Raw genomic sequence first — 16,003 nt, forward strand, 5'->3', positions numbered from 1 at the left:
CACAGGAGGAATGGGGACAGGTCAGGGAGACAGCCATGATGTGCCCGGTTGTCATGACAACTCAAGAGCATCACAGCAACTCACTGTCTGGCGTGCTGCTCCCTGTTTTTGTCATTTCACAGCGGCGTGTGCATTAAGTCTGTCAGATCATCCAGTGACCTGGTGGTTTCCTGAGGCAGAGGGAACATTATTTATATAGAATGAGATTCCCTGCAAAAATATTAACGTGGGAGTTCATATTAATCAATGGTGGCACCCATGAGGTAGTCAAAGCTCCGCCCCCATCATCAACAACACTGATTGTCCTATCAGGGCCACCACTTTCTATATGCTTTTTTAGGGTATATAAATGTCAAGAGTCATGGCAAAGAGAAGCTGTCGGCTGGCAGACTCAGCGGATCATGTATTATACGGCTGCCCACGGCTTCCCTGGGAATCACAGCTGATCGCCGGGTCTTAGACAAACTGGATCTGCAGTGATCACCTGATCAGCAGGGCAGCGTCACTTTAATAAAGAGGTGTCAAACTTTTTTTTTTTCTACAAATAGAGGTCTCCCTCTGAAACTGTAACTCTTGCTGGATTTTCCAGGTTCTTGATAAGGAGGGAATGAGCAATTAAAGTAACACTCCGGTCATGCACCAGGCAATCTCATAATCCGCCAAGTTTATCACAGCGCTGTATGATCACTTTGGCGCATCTTGATCACAGCGCTGTATGATTGCTTTGGCGCATCTTGATCACAGCGCTGTATGATTGCTTTGGCGCATCTTGATCACAGCGCTGTATGATTGCTTTGGCGCATCTTGATCACAGCGCTGTATGTTTGCTTTGTCACATCTTGATCGCATCGCTGTATGATCACTTTGGCGCATCTTGATCACAGCGCTGTATGATCACTTTGGCGCATCTTGATCACAGCGCTGTATGTTTGCTTTGTCACATCTTGATCACAGCGCTGTATGATCACTTTGGCGCATCTTGATCACAGCGCTGTATGATCACTTTGGCGCATCTTGATCACAGAGCTGTATGATCACTTTAGTTCATCTTGCATGACCTGTTAGACACTTTTCTCTTATTTATACCATCTTTGATTTGGCTTGTTTTGCGTCAGAATTTTGTGCCAGTATTTGGGCGCACTTTGGTGCATTATAAGCCCCGCCCTTTTTCAAATATTGCACCAACATTTTCAGACCCATTCTGAACCCGCCAACACAGTAGTATATCTCCTCCACCGTGTCATGCCTAGTACAGGTCCTGAGGGGGCGACACTTGACACAGAGATGATGTCTTTGGCTTCCTTTGAAGTCCATGTCATGCTCCGCCCTTACATAACAGTGTGTCAGACAGGAGTGTTCCTTTAAGAACTTACTGAATTATAAGAAATCTTTTTCTTTATTTTTTATTCCCACCAAGTGGTGGAGGAGCTGGTGGTGGAGGAGCTGGTGGTGGAGGAGCTGGTGGTGGAGGAGCTGGTGGTGGGTCGCTATGAGTACCATAGAAGGTCACCACAGAGATTGGAGATGGATTGTGGTCACATGCATCCTGCCTAGCATGCTCGGCCCACAAAAGTACTCCATCCAAACCAAAGAAGAGTTTTTGTGTTCTTAAAGGGCAATTCCATCTTTTAGGCTAGGGCTATATGGCACAAATTGACACCACAGTCGCAAGGAATCCAAACCCGCTGGACTTTTTGTAACTGGTCTCTGGGAAATAGCAACTTGCATGTCGCAAAGAGACCACATTGAGCTTCGTTACCGGCAGGCAGCGCGACATAGCGACTTATGTCGCGGCCGTGTAGCCAACGTCAGGCAGTGGCATTGGTGGACAGCGGTCAGGGATTTCTGTAACTTTATGGATTTCCACCGTACAAATAAACAGAACGGATCAGGTCAGATGCCCGGCTGCTTGTAATGTTGCGATGAGCGCTCCGGTGTAGAGAGATGATTTCCTGCGCACGTTCAGTCACCGGTTACACGGTTAGTGCCTCGCTCAGCGCCGCTGCCACCGTTATAAATATATATTGCGTCACAGAGTCATTAAACAAAGCTCTGCGGGATGAATATTTGATAAGTGCATTACATTTCTCCACATCCCTCGGAATAGACCGTGTCCGGGAACGGCTGCCATTACAGCAGTCACATAGAATAACCCTCCCAGGACACGGACGGCTGCATTCAATTACTAAACGCACTTCCCCTCGTGGGCCCGTGACAGACAACGATGCTGCAACGTCGGGGGGGGGCACTTAATTCTTCAATACTTATAAGAAGGGAGGTGGACTGAAAATGGCCTTAGTTACATTCTACGTCAATGTAACAAAATGTTAGAATATTTATAATAAAAAGGTAACAAAATGACAAATATATTCTCACTAAGACCTTTATAAACTATCCCACCAGACACTGAAATTAGGGACCCGCATCCCTCTTCAGATGTCCCCGGAGAGGAGCTGTATGGAGTATTGGCGGAGCATGCACGCTGCCGATCACTACAAGTCTATGGCCGATACACCGTTCAGCTAGAATAGGTCGCCCTATACCGCCCTGAATACGCTGCCATGTAGGGGGGTCTGCAGTGAAGTTTAGGTCGGGGTACGTGTCACGTCCACATGAATGTCAGGACAAAAGGTTTCCCAGCAGAACATTGTCCATCACCCTGCCCCCGCTGGCTGGTCTTTTTCCCATAATGCATCCTGGTGCCATCTCTTCCCCAGGTAAGTCACGCAGCCGGCCGCCCACATGATGTGAGACGTGATTCATCAGACCCGGCGCCTTCTTCCATTGCTCCATTTCTGATGGTCATGTGCCCATTGTAGACGCTATCGGCGGTGGACAGGGGTCGGCGTGGGTGCTCTGACCGGTCTCAGGCTACACGGCCCCATATACAGCGAGCTGCGATGCTCTGCGTGTTCTGACTTCTTGCTATCACAGCCCACAGGGACTTCAGCAGTAATTTGTGGTGCAGTAAATCTTCTGTGTGACCGGACCAGATGGACTACACTCCAGACACACATTAATGCGCCTTGGGCATCCATGACCTGGTCAGCGGTTGTCCTTCCTTGGTGCACTTTTTGTCGGGACTGACCACTGTGTACCGGGTGCAGCCCACAAGACCGGGAGCACCCCCACAAGACCGAGAACACCCCCACAAGACCTGGAGCACCCCCACAAGACCGGGAGCACCCCCACAAGACCGGGAGCACCCCCACAAGACCGAGAACATCCCCACAAGACCGGGAGCAGCCCCACAAGACCGGGAGCAGCCCCACAAGACCGGGAGCAGCCCCACAAGACCGGGAGCAGCCCCACAAGACTGGGAGCAGCCCCACAAGACCGGGAGCAGCCCCACAAGACCGGGAGCAGCCCCACAAGACCGGGAGCAGCCCCACAAGACCAGGAACAGCCCCACAAGACCGGGAGCAGCCCCACAAGACCGGGAGCATCCCCACAAGACCGGGTGCACCCCCACAAGACCGGGTGCACCCCCACAAGACCGGGTGCACCCCCACAAGACCAAGAACGCCCCACAAGACCAAGAACGCCCCACAAGACTGGTTACAATTGAAGAAAAATCTCAGCTGTGAGTAGTAATAACTTTTGAAGGGGTATTCATCCTCTGGATGTATACAAGAATGTTACCTTTCACTGACAGCAAGCAGAGGTTTTAAAAAAAGTGAGGCATTAAAAACACAAAGCATATTAGAAAGTCTCAAGATTTTTCATTATACATATAAGAACTGCTCCTATTCGTGTAAGGGTTAAGACCTGCACCTCTGTACTACATAGATATATATATACACACACATATACTCACAATTAGAAGGAATCATAGATTATACAAATATACATAAGACAAGTAGTAGCAGTAAAGATAAAATGCAATTGTTTTATGACAATCCAGACGCTGACTATATTTATAAACCAACAAATCCACAAAACTTAATGCAGTCTGCAAACCTGTAACTATGAATCACATCATGAAGCAAGCAGAGATGGTGAAGGACAAGCAGAAACAACTATAAATATACCAGTAATAATGATAGATAGATAGATAGATAGATAGATAGATATGAGATAGATAGATAGATAGATAGATAGATAGATAGATAGATAGATAGATAGATAGATAGATAGATATGAGATAGATAGATAGATAGATAGATATGAGATAGATATGAGATAGATAGATAGATAGATATGAGATAGATAGATATGAGAGATAGATAGATAGATATGAGATAGATAGATAGATAGATAGATATGAGATAGATAGATAGATAGATATGAGAGATAGATAGATATGAGAGATAGATAGATAGATAGATATGAGAGATAGATAGATAGATAGATATGAGATAGATAGATAGATAGATAGATAGATATGAGATAGATATGAGATAGATAGATAGATATGAGATAGATAGATATGAGAGATAGATAGATAGATATGAGATAGATAGATAGATAGATAGATATGAGATAGATAGATAGATAGATATGAGAGATAGATAGATATGAGAGATAGATAGATAGATAGATATGAGAGATAGATAGATAGATATGAGAGATAGATAGATATGAGATAGATAGATAGATAGATAGATAGATAGATAGATAGATAGATAGATAGATAGATAGATAGATATGAGATAGATAGATATGAGATAGATAGATATGAGATAGATAGATATGAGATAGATAGATATGAGATAGATAGATAGATAGATAGATAGATAGATAGATAGATAGATAGATAGATAGATAGATAGATAGATAGATAGATAGATAGATATGAGAGAGATAGATAGATATGAGATAGATAGATAGATAGATATGAGATAGGAGAGAGATAGATAGATATGAGATAGGGGAGAGATAGATAGATATGAGATAGGGGAGAGATAGATATGAGATAGATATGAGAGATAGATAGATAGATAGATATGAGATAGATAGATGATGTACAGTAGATATAACTTCATCATCCGCTCTCTGTTTGGTTACACACGTTCCTTAGCTCCAGTTCACACATAACTTGACATTTCTGGCTGGCGGTGATAATTGGACATGTATAATGTATGACTTCTCTTCTGTTAATGTGTTTGGTTAGGGTTCATGATGCGTCATTTGCAGCCTATTCACATCTCTCCCAACCTGGGCGGAGCTTAGAGTAGGACTGTGAGCAGCTGAGGCTTATAAGGGTAGGAGCATTGACAACTTAGGCTTGTAAGGGGAGGAGCAGTGACAACTTAGGCTTGTAAGGGGAGGAGCAGTGACAACTTAGGCTTGTAAGGGGAGGAGCAGTGACAACTTAGGCTTGTAAGGGGAGGAGCAGTGACAACTTAGGGTCCATTCACACGGTACTTTAAGAACTGAAATGAAAACGATCAAATTGCGGTAAAAGCGCATGTGGTTTTCTGATGGGGTTTTAATGATGTGTGAATGGACGCTTATGGTAATGTTTCATTTTAGGTGGAGTTGTGCTTGAAGTGTGCATCAAGGTTTTCACATGCAAAAAAAACAACCAAAACACGACTTACCACTGCTGCACCTCCTTCTCTGTAACTGTAAGACACAAGAGGTAAAGAATTAGACTGTCAGCTTCTCTGTATAAAGCCTCACACATCAGACCTCACAGGGAGCAGCGCCCCACGTCAGCTCTATTTTAGGATTAATCATTAACACCCATGAAGTTTTTATCAATGAATCACGGAGCTTTCTGGAAAAACTTACAAAAACACGGATCATCGAAATCCAAACGCCAGAAACTCCCAGCGAGCGGCGGCGGTTCATGACTATTCCAAGTCCGCAACATATTTCACTTTATTATGACTCAACGGAAGCATAAAATCCCCATCCGTCTCATACTTGGCCGGGCACAGCTCTCCGTCATCTTCTACTCTCTAGTAAAGTGGTCTCCAACCTCTGGCTCCCCAACTGTTGCAAAACTACAACTCTCAAAAACTTGCTGAGAGTTGTAGTCTTGTAACATTTGGAGACCGCTGCCACTCAAAGCTCCGGCTGGTGATTTCATATGTATTTAAAGGGCCATTACACATTAAAGAAGAACTCCTTCAGCACTCGGATCCTTTATAAGCAGTGCATTGATGACTTTCAATAAGTCTGATCGGTGGGGGTCCTGGTCATGGGCGGCTACATCACACGGCAGCTCCGGAGATTGCGCCATTCAACGCCGACTACTACTGTATTAACTTGTGGCGCAAAGACTGGCGGCAATAACCGCTTCATCTATAAAAAGGGTGAATAACTGAACAACGGCAGGCGAGGAACGAAAACGGCAAGATACAGGGTCCGGTATTAGCGTAGGTCAGGGCAGGCGTTCACTCACGTATAGCAAAGCAAGAGGTCAGGGCAGGCGGCAGACGGTCGTCACAGGCAGCAGGTAAATGGTCAGGGCAGACAGGTATGGTCAAGTACTGGCAGGGTCCGCAACGGAATGTCCAAAAAGAAAATGTGAGATGACTGCTATCAAGCTAGGGTAAGAACCTGATTGCTCGGGCATGGATCAATGTAGGAGGGACCTTTTATTAGACAGGGAAATATGGGTGTAATTTTGGCATGCGCTGGCCCTTTAAGAGGAGAAGGGTCAGCGCGAGCACTAGGAGCAGTAGCAGAAGAACCAGGTGGTGAGCGCCGGTGATGTGGGAGGCCGCCAGCTGCGTGGACTGGAGGGAGCGGGAGGTGGCGGTGGCCAATACACTTTCCAAAACGGTGGCGGAAAAAGTGTCTAACACATAATTCATGTACGCCAAATATTTGGCACTTTTTTTTTTTTAGTAAGTCTTCCCCTGTGGCTATAAACCTCTGTGACTCCTAAACTAATACAGACCCCAGACCAGACCCCTAAACTAATACAGACCCCAGAACCGATGAGACCCCTTCGGTCTAGCAGCCGGCAGAGTCCCTGCATCCGGACCCACAGCAATGTCACCATACCAGAGCATCAGGTCTTAAAGGAGAACCCTATTTTTACAGAATGTTACCGTGAAGACAGCGCACGGCCGCCCACATATCAGACTCCATGACCATGTGACACTTCTTAGATTTTTTTTTCTTAGTGGGGGGGGGGGGGGGCATTTTTAGTGAAAAAAACACCAACTTATTCAGCATGTAGTCAGGTATAACGCAACGCGGGACGCCATGACAGCGCGGAATGATATCATTACTTTGGCAACGTGGAGGGTTATGACACAGATGGACTGAACGGTCGGCTGCCCATCCCCACCCCCAACACATGTAAACAAGGGGCCTTAGGGCGCAGAATAAAAACGTAGGGACTGATAGATGTGTCTTCATCGCTACACGGACACCACAGGGACGTGGAAGGACAATCATATCCATCAGTGGAATAGCGGGAGCAGGCGACGTCCAGCAACCGCTGTCCTGCTATACAGGTGGCAAAAGTAACTGGGGACTACATTAGAAGTCAAAAACACAGTGGAAGGTGCAGCACAGAGTGTTTCAGAAGATGAATTTGCTGATCTTGTGGGCGGTTACAGGATGAAAATAACATAGCAGAAGAAGCAGTCTCCCCCGCAGCACAGAGTGTTTCAGGAGATGAATTTGCGGATCTTGTGGGAGGTTACAGGATGAGAATAACATAACGGAAGAAGCAAAGTCTCCGAGCAGCACAGAGTGTTTCAGTTTGTGTGAGGATCACCCATGACAGGGACGTTAGTGTAGTTTTGCAGCATGCAGCGGTGTCTAGATCTGTAGAAGCTTCTTGTACGATGTCGTCAGTGGAAAATAAGTGTAGAATGTGAGCCTTGTCCGTCAGTCCTGCGCGATATGTGAGATTATTCTGCCTGGAAGCTGCAGAGAAGTGAAAATCCCCCCCGAGTCTCCACTGACGGAACAATCCCACTAATCCCCCCGTCTGCTCAGTGTTACCGGCCCGGGAAAGAACCCGACATCCAGCAGACTGTTCTCCAAACCAGGCACGCCGTCAGTCCAGGTGTATCTAAGCCCATCATGTGTGATACTGTCCCAGAGAACATCCCCATCCAATGCTCAGCTGCTGTATCTAAGCCTACCATGTGTGATACTGTCCCAGAGAACATCCCCATCCAATGCTCAGCTGCTGTATCTAAGCCTATCATGTGTGATACTATCCCAGAGAACATCCCCAGCATTGGACAGGGATGTTCTCTGGGACAGTATCACACATGGTAGGCTTAGATACAGCAGCTGAGCATTGGACGGGGATGTTCTCTGGGACAGTATCACACATGGTAGGCTTAGATACAGCAGCTGAGCATTGGATGGGGATGTTCTCTGGGACAGTATCACACATGATAGGCTTAGATACAGCAGCTGAGCATTGGATGGGGATGTTCTCTGGGACAGTATCACACATGGTAGGCTTAGATACAGCAGCTGAGCATTGGACGGGGATGTTCTCTGGGACAGTATCACACATGGTAGGCTTAGATACAGCAGCTGAGCATTGGATGGGGATGTTCTCTGGGACAGTATCACACATGATAGGCTTAGATACAGCAGCTGAGCATTGGATGGGGATGTTCTCTGGGACAGTATCACACATGATAGGCTTAGATACAGCAGCTGAGCATTGGATGGGGATGTTCTCTGGGACAGTATCACACATGGTAGGCTTAGATACAGCAGCTGAGCATTGGACGGGGATGTTCTCTGGGACAGTATCACACATGGTAGGCTTAGATACAGCAGCTGAGCATTGGATGGGGATGTTCTCTGGGACAGTATCACACATGATAGGCTTAGATACAGCAGCTGAGCATTGGATGGGGATGTTCTCTGGGACAGTATCACACATGATAGGCTTAGATACAGCAGCTGAGCATTGGACGGGGATGTTCTCTGGAATAGTATCACACATGGTAGGCTTAGATACAGCAGCTGAGCATTGGATGGGGATGTTCTCTGGGACAGTATCACACATGATAGGCTTAGATACAGCAGCTGAGCATTGGATGGGGATGTTCTCTGGGACAGTATCACACATGGTAGGCTTAGATACAGCAGCTGAGCATTGGATGGGGATGTTCTCTGGGACAGTATCACACATGGTAGGCTTAGATACAGCAGCTGAGCATTGGATGGGGATGTTCTCTGGGACAGTATCACACATGGTAGGCTTAGATACAGCAGCTGAGCATTGGATGGGGATGTTCTCTGGGACAGTATCACACATGGTAGGCTTAGATACAGCAGCTGAGCATTGGATGGGGATGTTCTCTGGGACAGTATCACACATGGTAGGCTTAGATACAGCAGCTGAGCATTGGATGGGGATGTTCTCTGGAATAGTATCACACATGGTAGGCTTAGATACAGCAGCTGAGCATTGGATGGGGATGTTCTCTGGAATAGTATCACACATGGTAGGCTTAGATACAGCAGCTGAGCATTGGATGGGGATGTTCTCTGGAATAGTATCACACATGGTAGGCTTAGATACAGCAGATGAGCATTGGATGGGGATGTTCTCTGGGACAGTATCACACATGGTAGGCTTAGATACAGCAGCTGAGCATTGGATGGGGATGTTCTCTGGGACAGTATCACACATGGTAGGCTTAGATACAGCAGCTGAGCATTGGATGGGGATGTTCTCTGGAATAGTATCACACATGGTAGGCTTAGATACAGCAGCTGAGCATTGGATGGGGATGTTCTCTGGAATAGTATCACACATGGTAGGCTTAGATACAGCAGATGAGCAGCTTTGTACTGAGCGGTTGTATATAAACTAAGACCTCGCTGCCCCAGTCCCCGCGGCACATACGCCATTATTCGCAGGCCGTACATTGTGACTCCCAGGAGACTAAGATTTCGTTTTGCCCCCCGCCTCCCCTGCAGACTATGCCAATCTCCGAGCAATCACCAATTACAGCACCGCAGGTGGAGGTCAGAAATACAGAAAGAGAAGGAAACCCGAGGGGACCGCGGAGAACAGACACAGGAGGGAAGAATGGGAAATGACTGGACGGTGGGGGGGGGGGGGGGGGGGATTTTTTCTAATACTGACGTTACCTGGAATCTCCGGAGTTCTACAGAATTCATTACATTCTCCACTCGAGTATCGTCTGCGGGATCATGGGGGTCACATCAGCTGCGGTGCGGAGAATTCAGCAGATAAATGACAATATGGAGGACAGGGGGACGTTACGGGTGGTCTAGGGTAGAACTAGATGGAGTTTATCCCCTCACACTGATGACAGGACCATGGAAAAAAGGGGCAAATACCAAGGGCCCCACTAACATTAAGGGGCCTCCAAAATCCATTCTGGGTGATTCACAGCCTGTAACTAGAAAACCTGGCACGGCGGAGCAGTCTGGGCACTGTAGGCTGGTATTACTTGAACACTGCATGGCATGTGATAATGTGGGCACTGTATGATGCCATTACTTTGGATTTTTATGGCACGGTATAATGGGACACTAACAGACTTCTTATATGGTGGTATTAGTGGGCACTGTTATGTGGACACTGTATGGCACTGTTATGTGGGCACTTTATGGTGGTAGTGGGACACTGTATGGCACTGTTATGTGGGCACTGTGTGGTATTAGTGGGACACTGTATGGCACGGTTATGTGGGCACTGTATGGTAGTAGTGGGGCACTGTATGGCACTGTTATGTGGGCACTGTATGGTAGTAGTGGGACACTGTATGGCACTGATATGTGGGCACTGTATGGTGGTATTAGTGGGACACTGTGGGCACTGTATGGTAGTAGTGGGACACTATGGCACGGATATGTGGGCACTGTGTGGTGGTATTAGCGGGACACTATGTGGGCACTGTATGGTTGCATTAGTGGGACACTGTATGGCACTGATATGTGGGCACTGTATGGTAGTAGTGGTACACTGTGGCACTGTTATATAAGCACTGTGTGGTGGTATTAGTGGGACACTCCATGGCACTGTTATGTGGGCACTGTGTGGTGGTATTAGTGGGACACTCCATGGCACTGATATGTGGGCACTGTATGGTAGTAGTGGGACACTATGGCACTGTTTAATACCACCACACAGTGCTTATATGTGGGACACTCCATGGCACTGTTATGTGGGCACTGTATGGTGGTATTAGTGGGACACTCCATGGCACTGATATGTGGGCACTGTATGGTAGTAGTGGGACACTATGGCACTGTTATATAAGCACTGTGTGGTAATATTAGTGACACTAATTAAATCCACAATTGGAGTCTTAAAGAATAAACATATGACAGGAACAGTCTGGTTAGTATTTACAACCTCCAGGGCATGCGGGTCACACCGGTACCGGACACATCACTATGCGGGTCACACCGGTACCAGACACATCCCTATGCGGGTCACACCGGTACCAGACACATTACTATGCGGGTCACACCGGTACCGGACACATTACTATGCGGGTCACACCGGTACCGGACACATTACTATGCGGGTCACACCGGTACCGGACACATTACTATGCGGGTCACACCGGTACCAGACACATTACTATGCGGGTCACACCGGTACCGGACACATCACTATGCGGGTCACACCGGTACCGGACACATCACTATGCGGGTCACACCGGTACCGGACACATCACTATGCGGGTCACACCGGTACCGGACACATTACTATGCGGGTCACACCGGTACCGGACACATTACTATGCGGGTCACACCGGTACCAGACACATTACTATGCGGGTCACACCGGTACCAGACACATTACTATGCGGGTCACACCGGTACCGGACACATTACTATGCGGGTCACACCGGTACCGGACACATCACTATGCGGGTCACACCGGTACCGGACACATCACTATGCGGGTCACACCGGTACCGGACACATCCCTATGCGGGTCACACCGGTACCAGACACATCACTATGCGGGTCACACCGGTACCGGACACATTACTATGCGGGTCACACCGGTACCAGACACATTACTATGCGGGTCACACCGGTACCAGACACATTACTATGCGGGTCACACCGGTACCGGACACATTACTATGCGGGTCACACCGGTACCGGACACATCACTATGCGGGTCACACCGGTACCAGACACATCACTATGCGGGTCACACCGGTACCGGACACATCACTATGCGGGTCACACCGGTACCAGACACATCACTATGCGGATGATATCAGTGGAGATAATGTATTTTATCTCAGGATACAGAGAATTTCGTATAGGACCCGTCAGGCAGCAACAAAAAATAAGAGACCAGCGCAGGACGGAAGGAGAGCCAATTCCATCATTACTGAGGACGCTTCTTAAAATGAGAAAATAAACCTGGGCAGGATGGGGGGTGATGGAGGCGGGGGGGGGGGGGGGGTCCCATGGGAAGAGAGGCAATTTAGTGAAGAGATTAAAAAGCGCACGGCGGCGGCAATCCTCGCCAGAAGACGCCACCGCCGAGCGATTACAAATAAGAATTCCCTCTCCAAAACACGGCTACATAGAATATTGTGTGCGCGCCCCATCCCTCTCCACCCAGTCACACGCAGCCCTGACCTCACTGTCATCATCCATCACATAGGTAGAAAGATCAGCACTCTTCTCCTAAAATACTCTGTACTGCAGGATGTAAAGCCTGTGACCTCCCACAACACCAGCACTCACACTCCTGAAATAATCTGCGCTGCTGTGGATCCTGCTCTTTCCACTCTATAAGACTCATTGTATGACATCCCACAAGATCAGCACACTGCTCTCCTGAAATACTTAGTGCTGCTGGGGATCCTGCTCCTACCTCTATGTATGTGACCTCCAACAAGATCAGCACACTCCTCTCCTATAATACTCTGTGCTGCTGGGGAACTCTGCTTGTTCCACTACGTAACTCTCCTCCTGTGACTTCCCACAAGATCAGAACACTCCCCTCCTGAAATACTCTGTGCTGCTGGGCAACCCTGCTTATTCCACTACATAACTCAACTCATCCTTTCACCTCACACAAGATCAGCACACCACTCCTCCTGAAATACTCTGTACTGCTGTGAACATTCTGGTCTTAATAAAATATTACATCAGTAGTACTAGGCCGCAGTACCAAATCGCCTTGATAAGAAAAACCTACACAGAATTTCTGGTTCACACAGGATAATAGGGGATGAGCGCAGGTGAGAGACGCTCAACACGGCAAATTATGTATTATGAAAGAGGCGAGAAGGCGGCAGAGGCGAAGTGCGCGGTCTACTTACATCTGCTGAGAAGCGAGACTGCAGCGTCAGGCGAAGAACAGGACGAGGCGATAATGAGGTGGAAGCGCGTCTACGAGGGAAGACACGTTATATGTAACATTAGGGGACACCGCAAAGCATCTGCTAGGTCGACGGAACTCAGAAACCAACACTCCAGCTGTTGTCAAACTACAACTCCCAGCATGCCCTGACAGTCAAAGGCTTTATTATTCCAGCCAAAGGCTGTCAGGGCATGCTGGGAGTAGTAGTTTCACAACAGCTGGAGTGGCCAAGGCTGCGGACCCCGGTGCTATGACCTGACCCGGTGAAACCGCGCTAAATCAGAACACGGAAGTTTCTCTCAATAACGACTGATGTATAACGGTAAATGATGCACGTGCCACAACCGCGGCAAAAACTGCATCCAAACTGCCACATGTGAATACAACCTAAGGAGAGCCGGAATACGGACCATCACCTCTACACGCGTCCGTAATTTACATCGCCGCTTCTGACCACCTCAGCGTGCAAATACTTGTAGGCTATTGAACGCAATCACAGATCTTCAGGTATGCTAAAAAGATTATCGTACGATCCGAAAATGGCGGTCAGTAAATGAAATCGCGCAATGGTCGACGATTAAACCATTTATTTGGTGCCTCTGTACCATGTGACCGCCATTACAATAGTGAGGAATCGCCACTACGAATAAAATGCGACTTTTTCATGACACGTAATGAATAATCGCGAGAGTGAGAGATCACCGAATCAGGACATCCCCACATATATATATAGACACGTCATACAAGAGAGCTCCCTGCTCGAGACCCCCGTCTACGTACCCTGGGGGACCCGGCGCGTCCATATAATGCTAAACGTACACATGGGAAATGACCGGCTCATTAACTTGCCCATTGATTTCAATGGGAAAAACGTTTTTTTCAATCGGACGAGGCGTTTTTTTACCCAGCAGTTTGAAAAAACGGCGCGTAAAAAAAAAACACCCCATAAAAAGAAGCGGGTGTCACTTCTTCAGCCGTATTTGGAGCCGTTTTTCATTGGGTCAATGGAAAAACTGCTCCAAAAACGCCAGTGAAAAAACGCATCAAAAAATACTTGATGCATAAAAAAAACTGCTGAAACTCAGGAGCGGTTTTCCCTTGAATAGAGCTCCTTATTTTACGGCCGTTTTTTGTTTAGCGTGTGAACAGAGCCTTAGGCTGTAATCACACAGTTTTTTGCTGGCAGAAAATTCTTCCTGGAAAAATCAGCTCAGTTTTTTGCAGCGATTTTTGACACAGTTTTTACCTATTTCTTCAACAGGCAAAAGGAAAAAACGAGCGAGATTTTTGCCATAAACCTCATTGGCTGGTCGTGGTGTTTTTTCTGTCTCCCATTGACTTCAATGGGAATTTTAAGGTGGAAAACGCCTCGAGACAGGGTATGTCACTTTTTCTGCGGGAAAAAAACGCCTTCATCTCCCATTGAAAAGAATGGGAGGCAATTTCGGCTCTTTTTTATGGCTAAAAAAACTCAGTGTGAACAGGGCCTTATTAGAGGGTAAAACAAGGCCGGAGGAAATAGACAAGAAAAGCCGCTAGATCTACAAACTGCCACTGCAATGGTCTGTGATATAGCGGCTGGGAAAACCCAACGCACCAGCTAAGTTGTCCTACCGGCAACAGGTGACTCGTGATACGTTTGTTCACACTGTGCAGTATTTTTAGCAGTGTTTTTGTAGTCCATACCAAGAGTGGATCCTATTGAGAAACATTAAGAAGCTGCCGTCTTCCCTTGTCTGGATCCGGTAACAGCAGCAGCAGCGTGACATCCTGGGACATATGACCGCGCTGATTACACGGACGGCAGCGACCGCGTCCAGCAAACAATTTATAACTGGATTGTTCAACTCAGTCATTAAGCTGAAGGATTAAATTGAGTGGCGATCAACGCAGCAGAGTCGATTATTACCCGCGATACTCACATCCCGGCCGTCAGCGCATGAGATCCGGAGCTTATGACGGAAGAGCTGGGATTATGTACACGCAGGACCGGGACAAAAGTATGTGCACCCCCTCATTCATTCATCCGTTGTAGCCACACCCATTGATAAATGGCGTAAAATCTACCCTATAACTGAATCCCCCACTGCTTTCCTGCTGTTTTTTGGGGTCATAGCATTTTTTTTTGTGTTTTTTTTTTTAATTAAAGTTTTGGTCTCATTTCTTTTGCGGAGATTTTTGTGCCAAAAAAAAAAGGTAACGTTGCAACTAAGAATTTTTATAATGGATTCCTATCATTGAAGACTTGCTAATCCGGATTCTTGGAAAGCTGGGTGACCACCAGACACCACCTACTGGACGTGCAGCTATACTGGTCGTCATCCTCATTCAAGGGAACAGACAATTGTGGGTTTTTCGGGCCTCTGTGTGTCCGGTGCCTGACGCATGTGCCACATTACCCTGACAGTAACGTCTACCTCACCCGCCACCATCCTGAATGCACCGCCGGAGCTTACAATCTAATTTTCCTCTGACCCACAAACACTATAGACAATTCATTGGTAACTAATTATCAGAGGTGTTTCTGGCGCCTAAAATGGGAGGGAGCAGCAGACACCACCTTATATCCAATCACACAGGCCAACTCAACATCATGGGGTCTCCACTTTGGATAATCGCTACTTGTTAGAAAGATCCCTTGACAATAAGTAGATCACAAACTTTTTCCCTGCTCGGACCCCCAGCCATCATCCGTGATCAGTCAGGAAACCTGACAGTAAGTGTTCAGTTTCCCTGCAGCGC

At 47.3% G+C, this 16,003-nt stretch overlaps 2 protein-coding genes across 3 annotated transcripts in view; one reads left to right on the forward strand and one right to left on the reverse strand.

Moving 5' to 3' along the window:
• Positions 1-16,003, forward strand: part of FNBP1 (formin binding protein 1) — a 396,531-nt gene that overhangs the window by 230,572 nt on the left and 149,956 nt on the right. The gene's annotated exons all lie outside the window — the stretch shown is intronic.
• Positions 1-16,003, reverse strand: part of NCS1 (neuronal calcium sensor 1) — a 46,987-nt gene that overhangs the window by 20,760 nt on the left and 10,224 nt on the right. For both annotated transcript variants that reach the window (XM_075834664.1, XM_075834663.1), the window contains exon 2: positions 5,544-5,568. In XM_075834664.1, the coding sequence (XP_075690779.1) occupies positions 5,544-5,568 (25 nt within the window). The remainder of the gene's footprint in view (positions 1-5,543; positions 5,569-16,003) is intronic.

This window comes from Rhinoderma darwinii, chromosome 8, assembly GCF_050947455.1.
Source record: "Rhinoderma darwinii isolate aRhiDar2 chromosome 8, aRhiDar2.hap1, whole genome shotgun sequence".
Taxonomy (NCBI): Eukaryota; Metazoa; Chordata; class Amphibia; order Anura; family Rhinodermatidae; genus Rhinoderma; species Rhinoderma darwinii.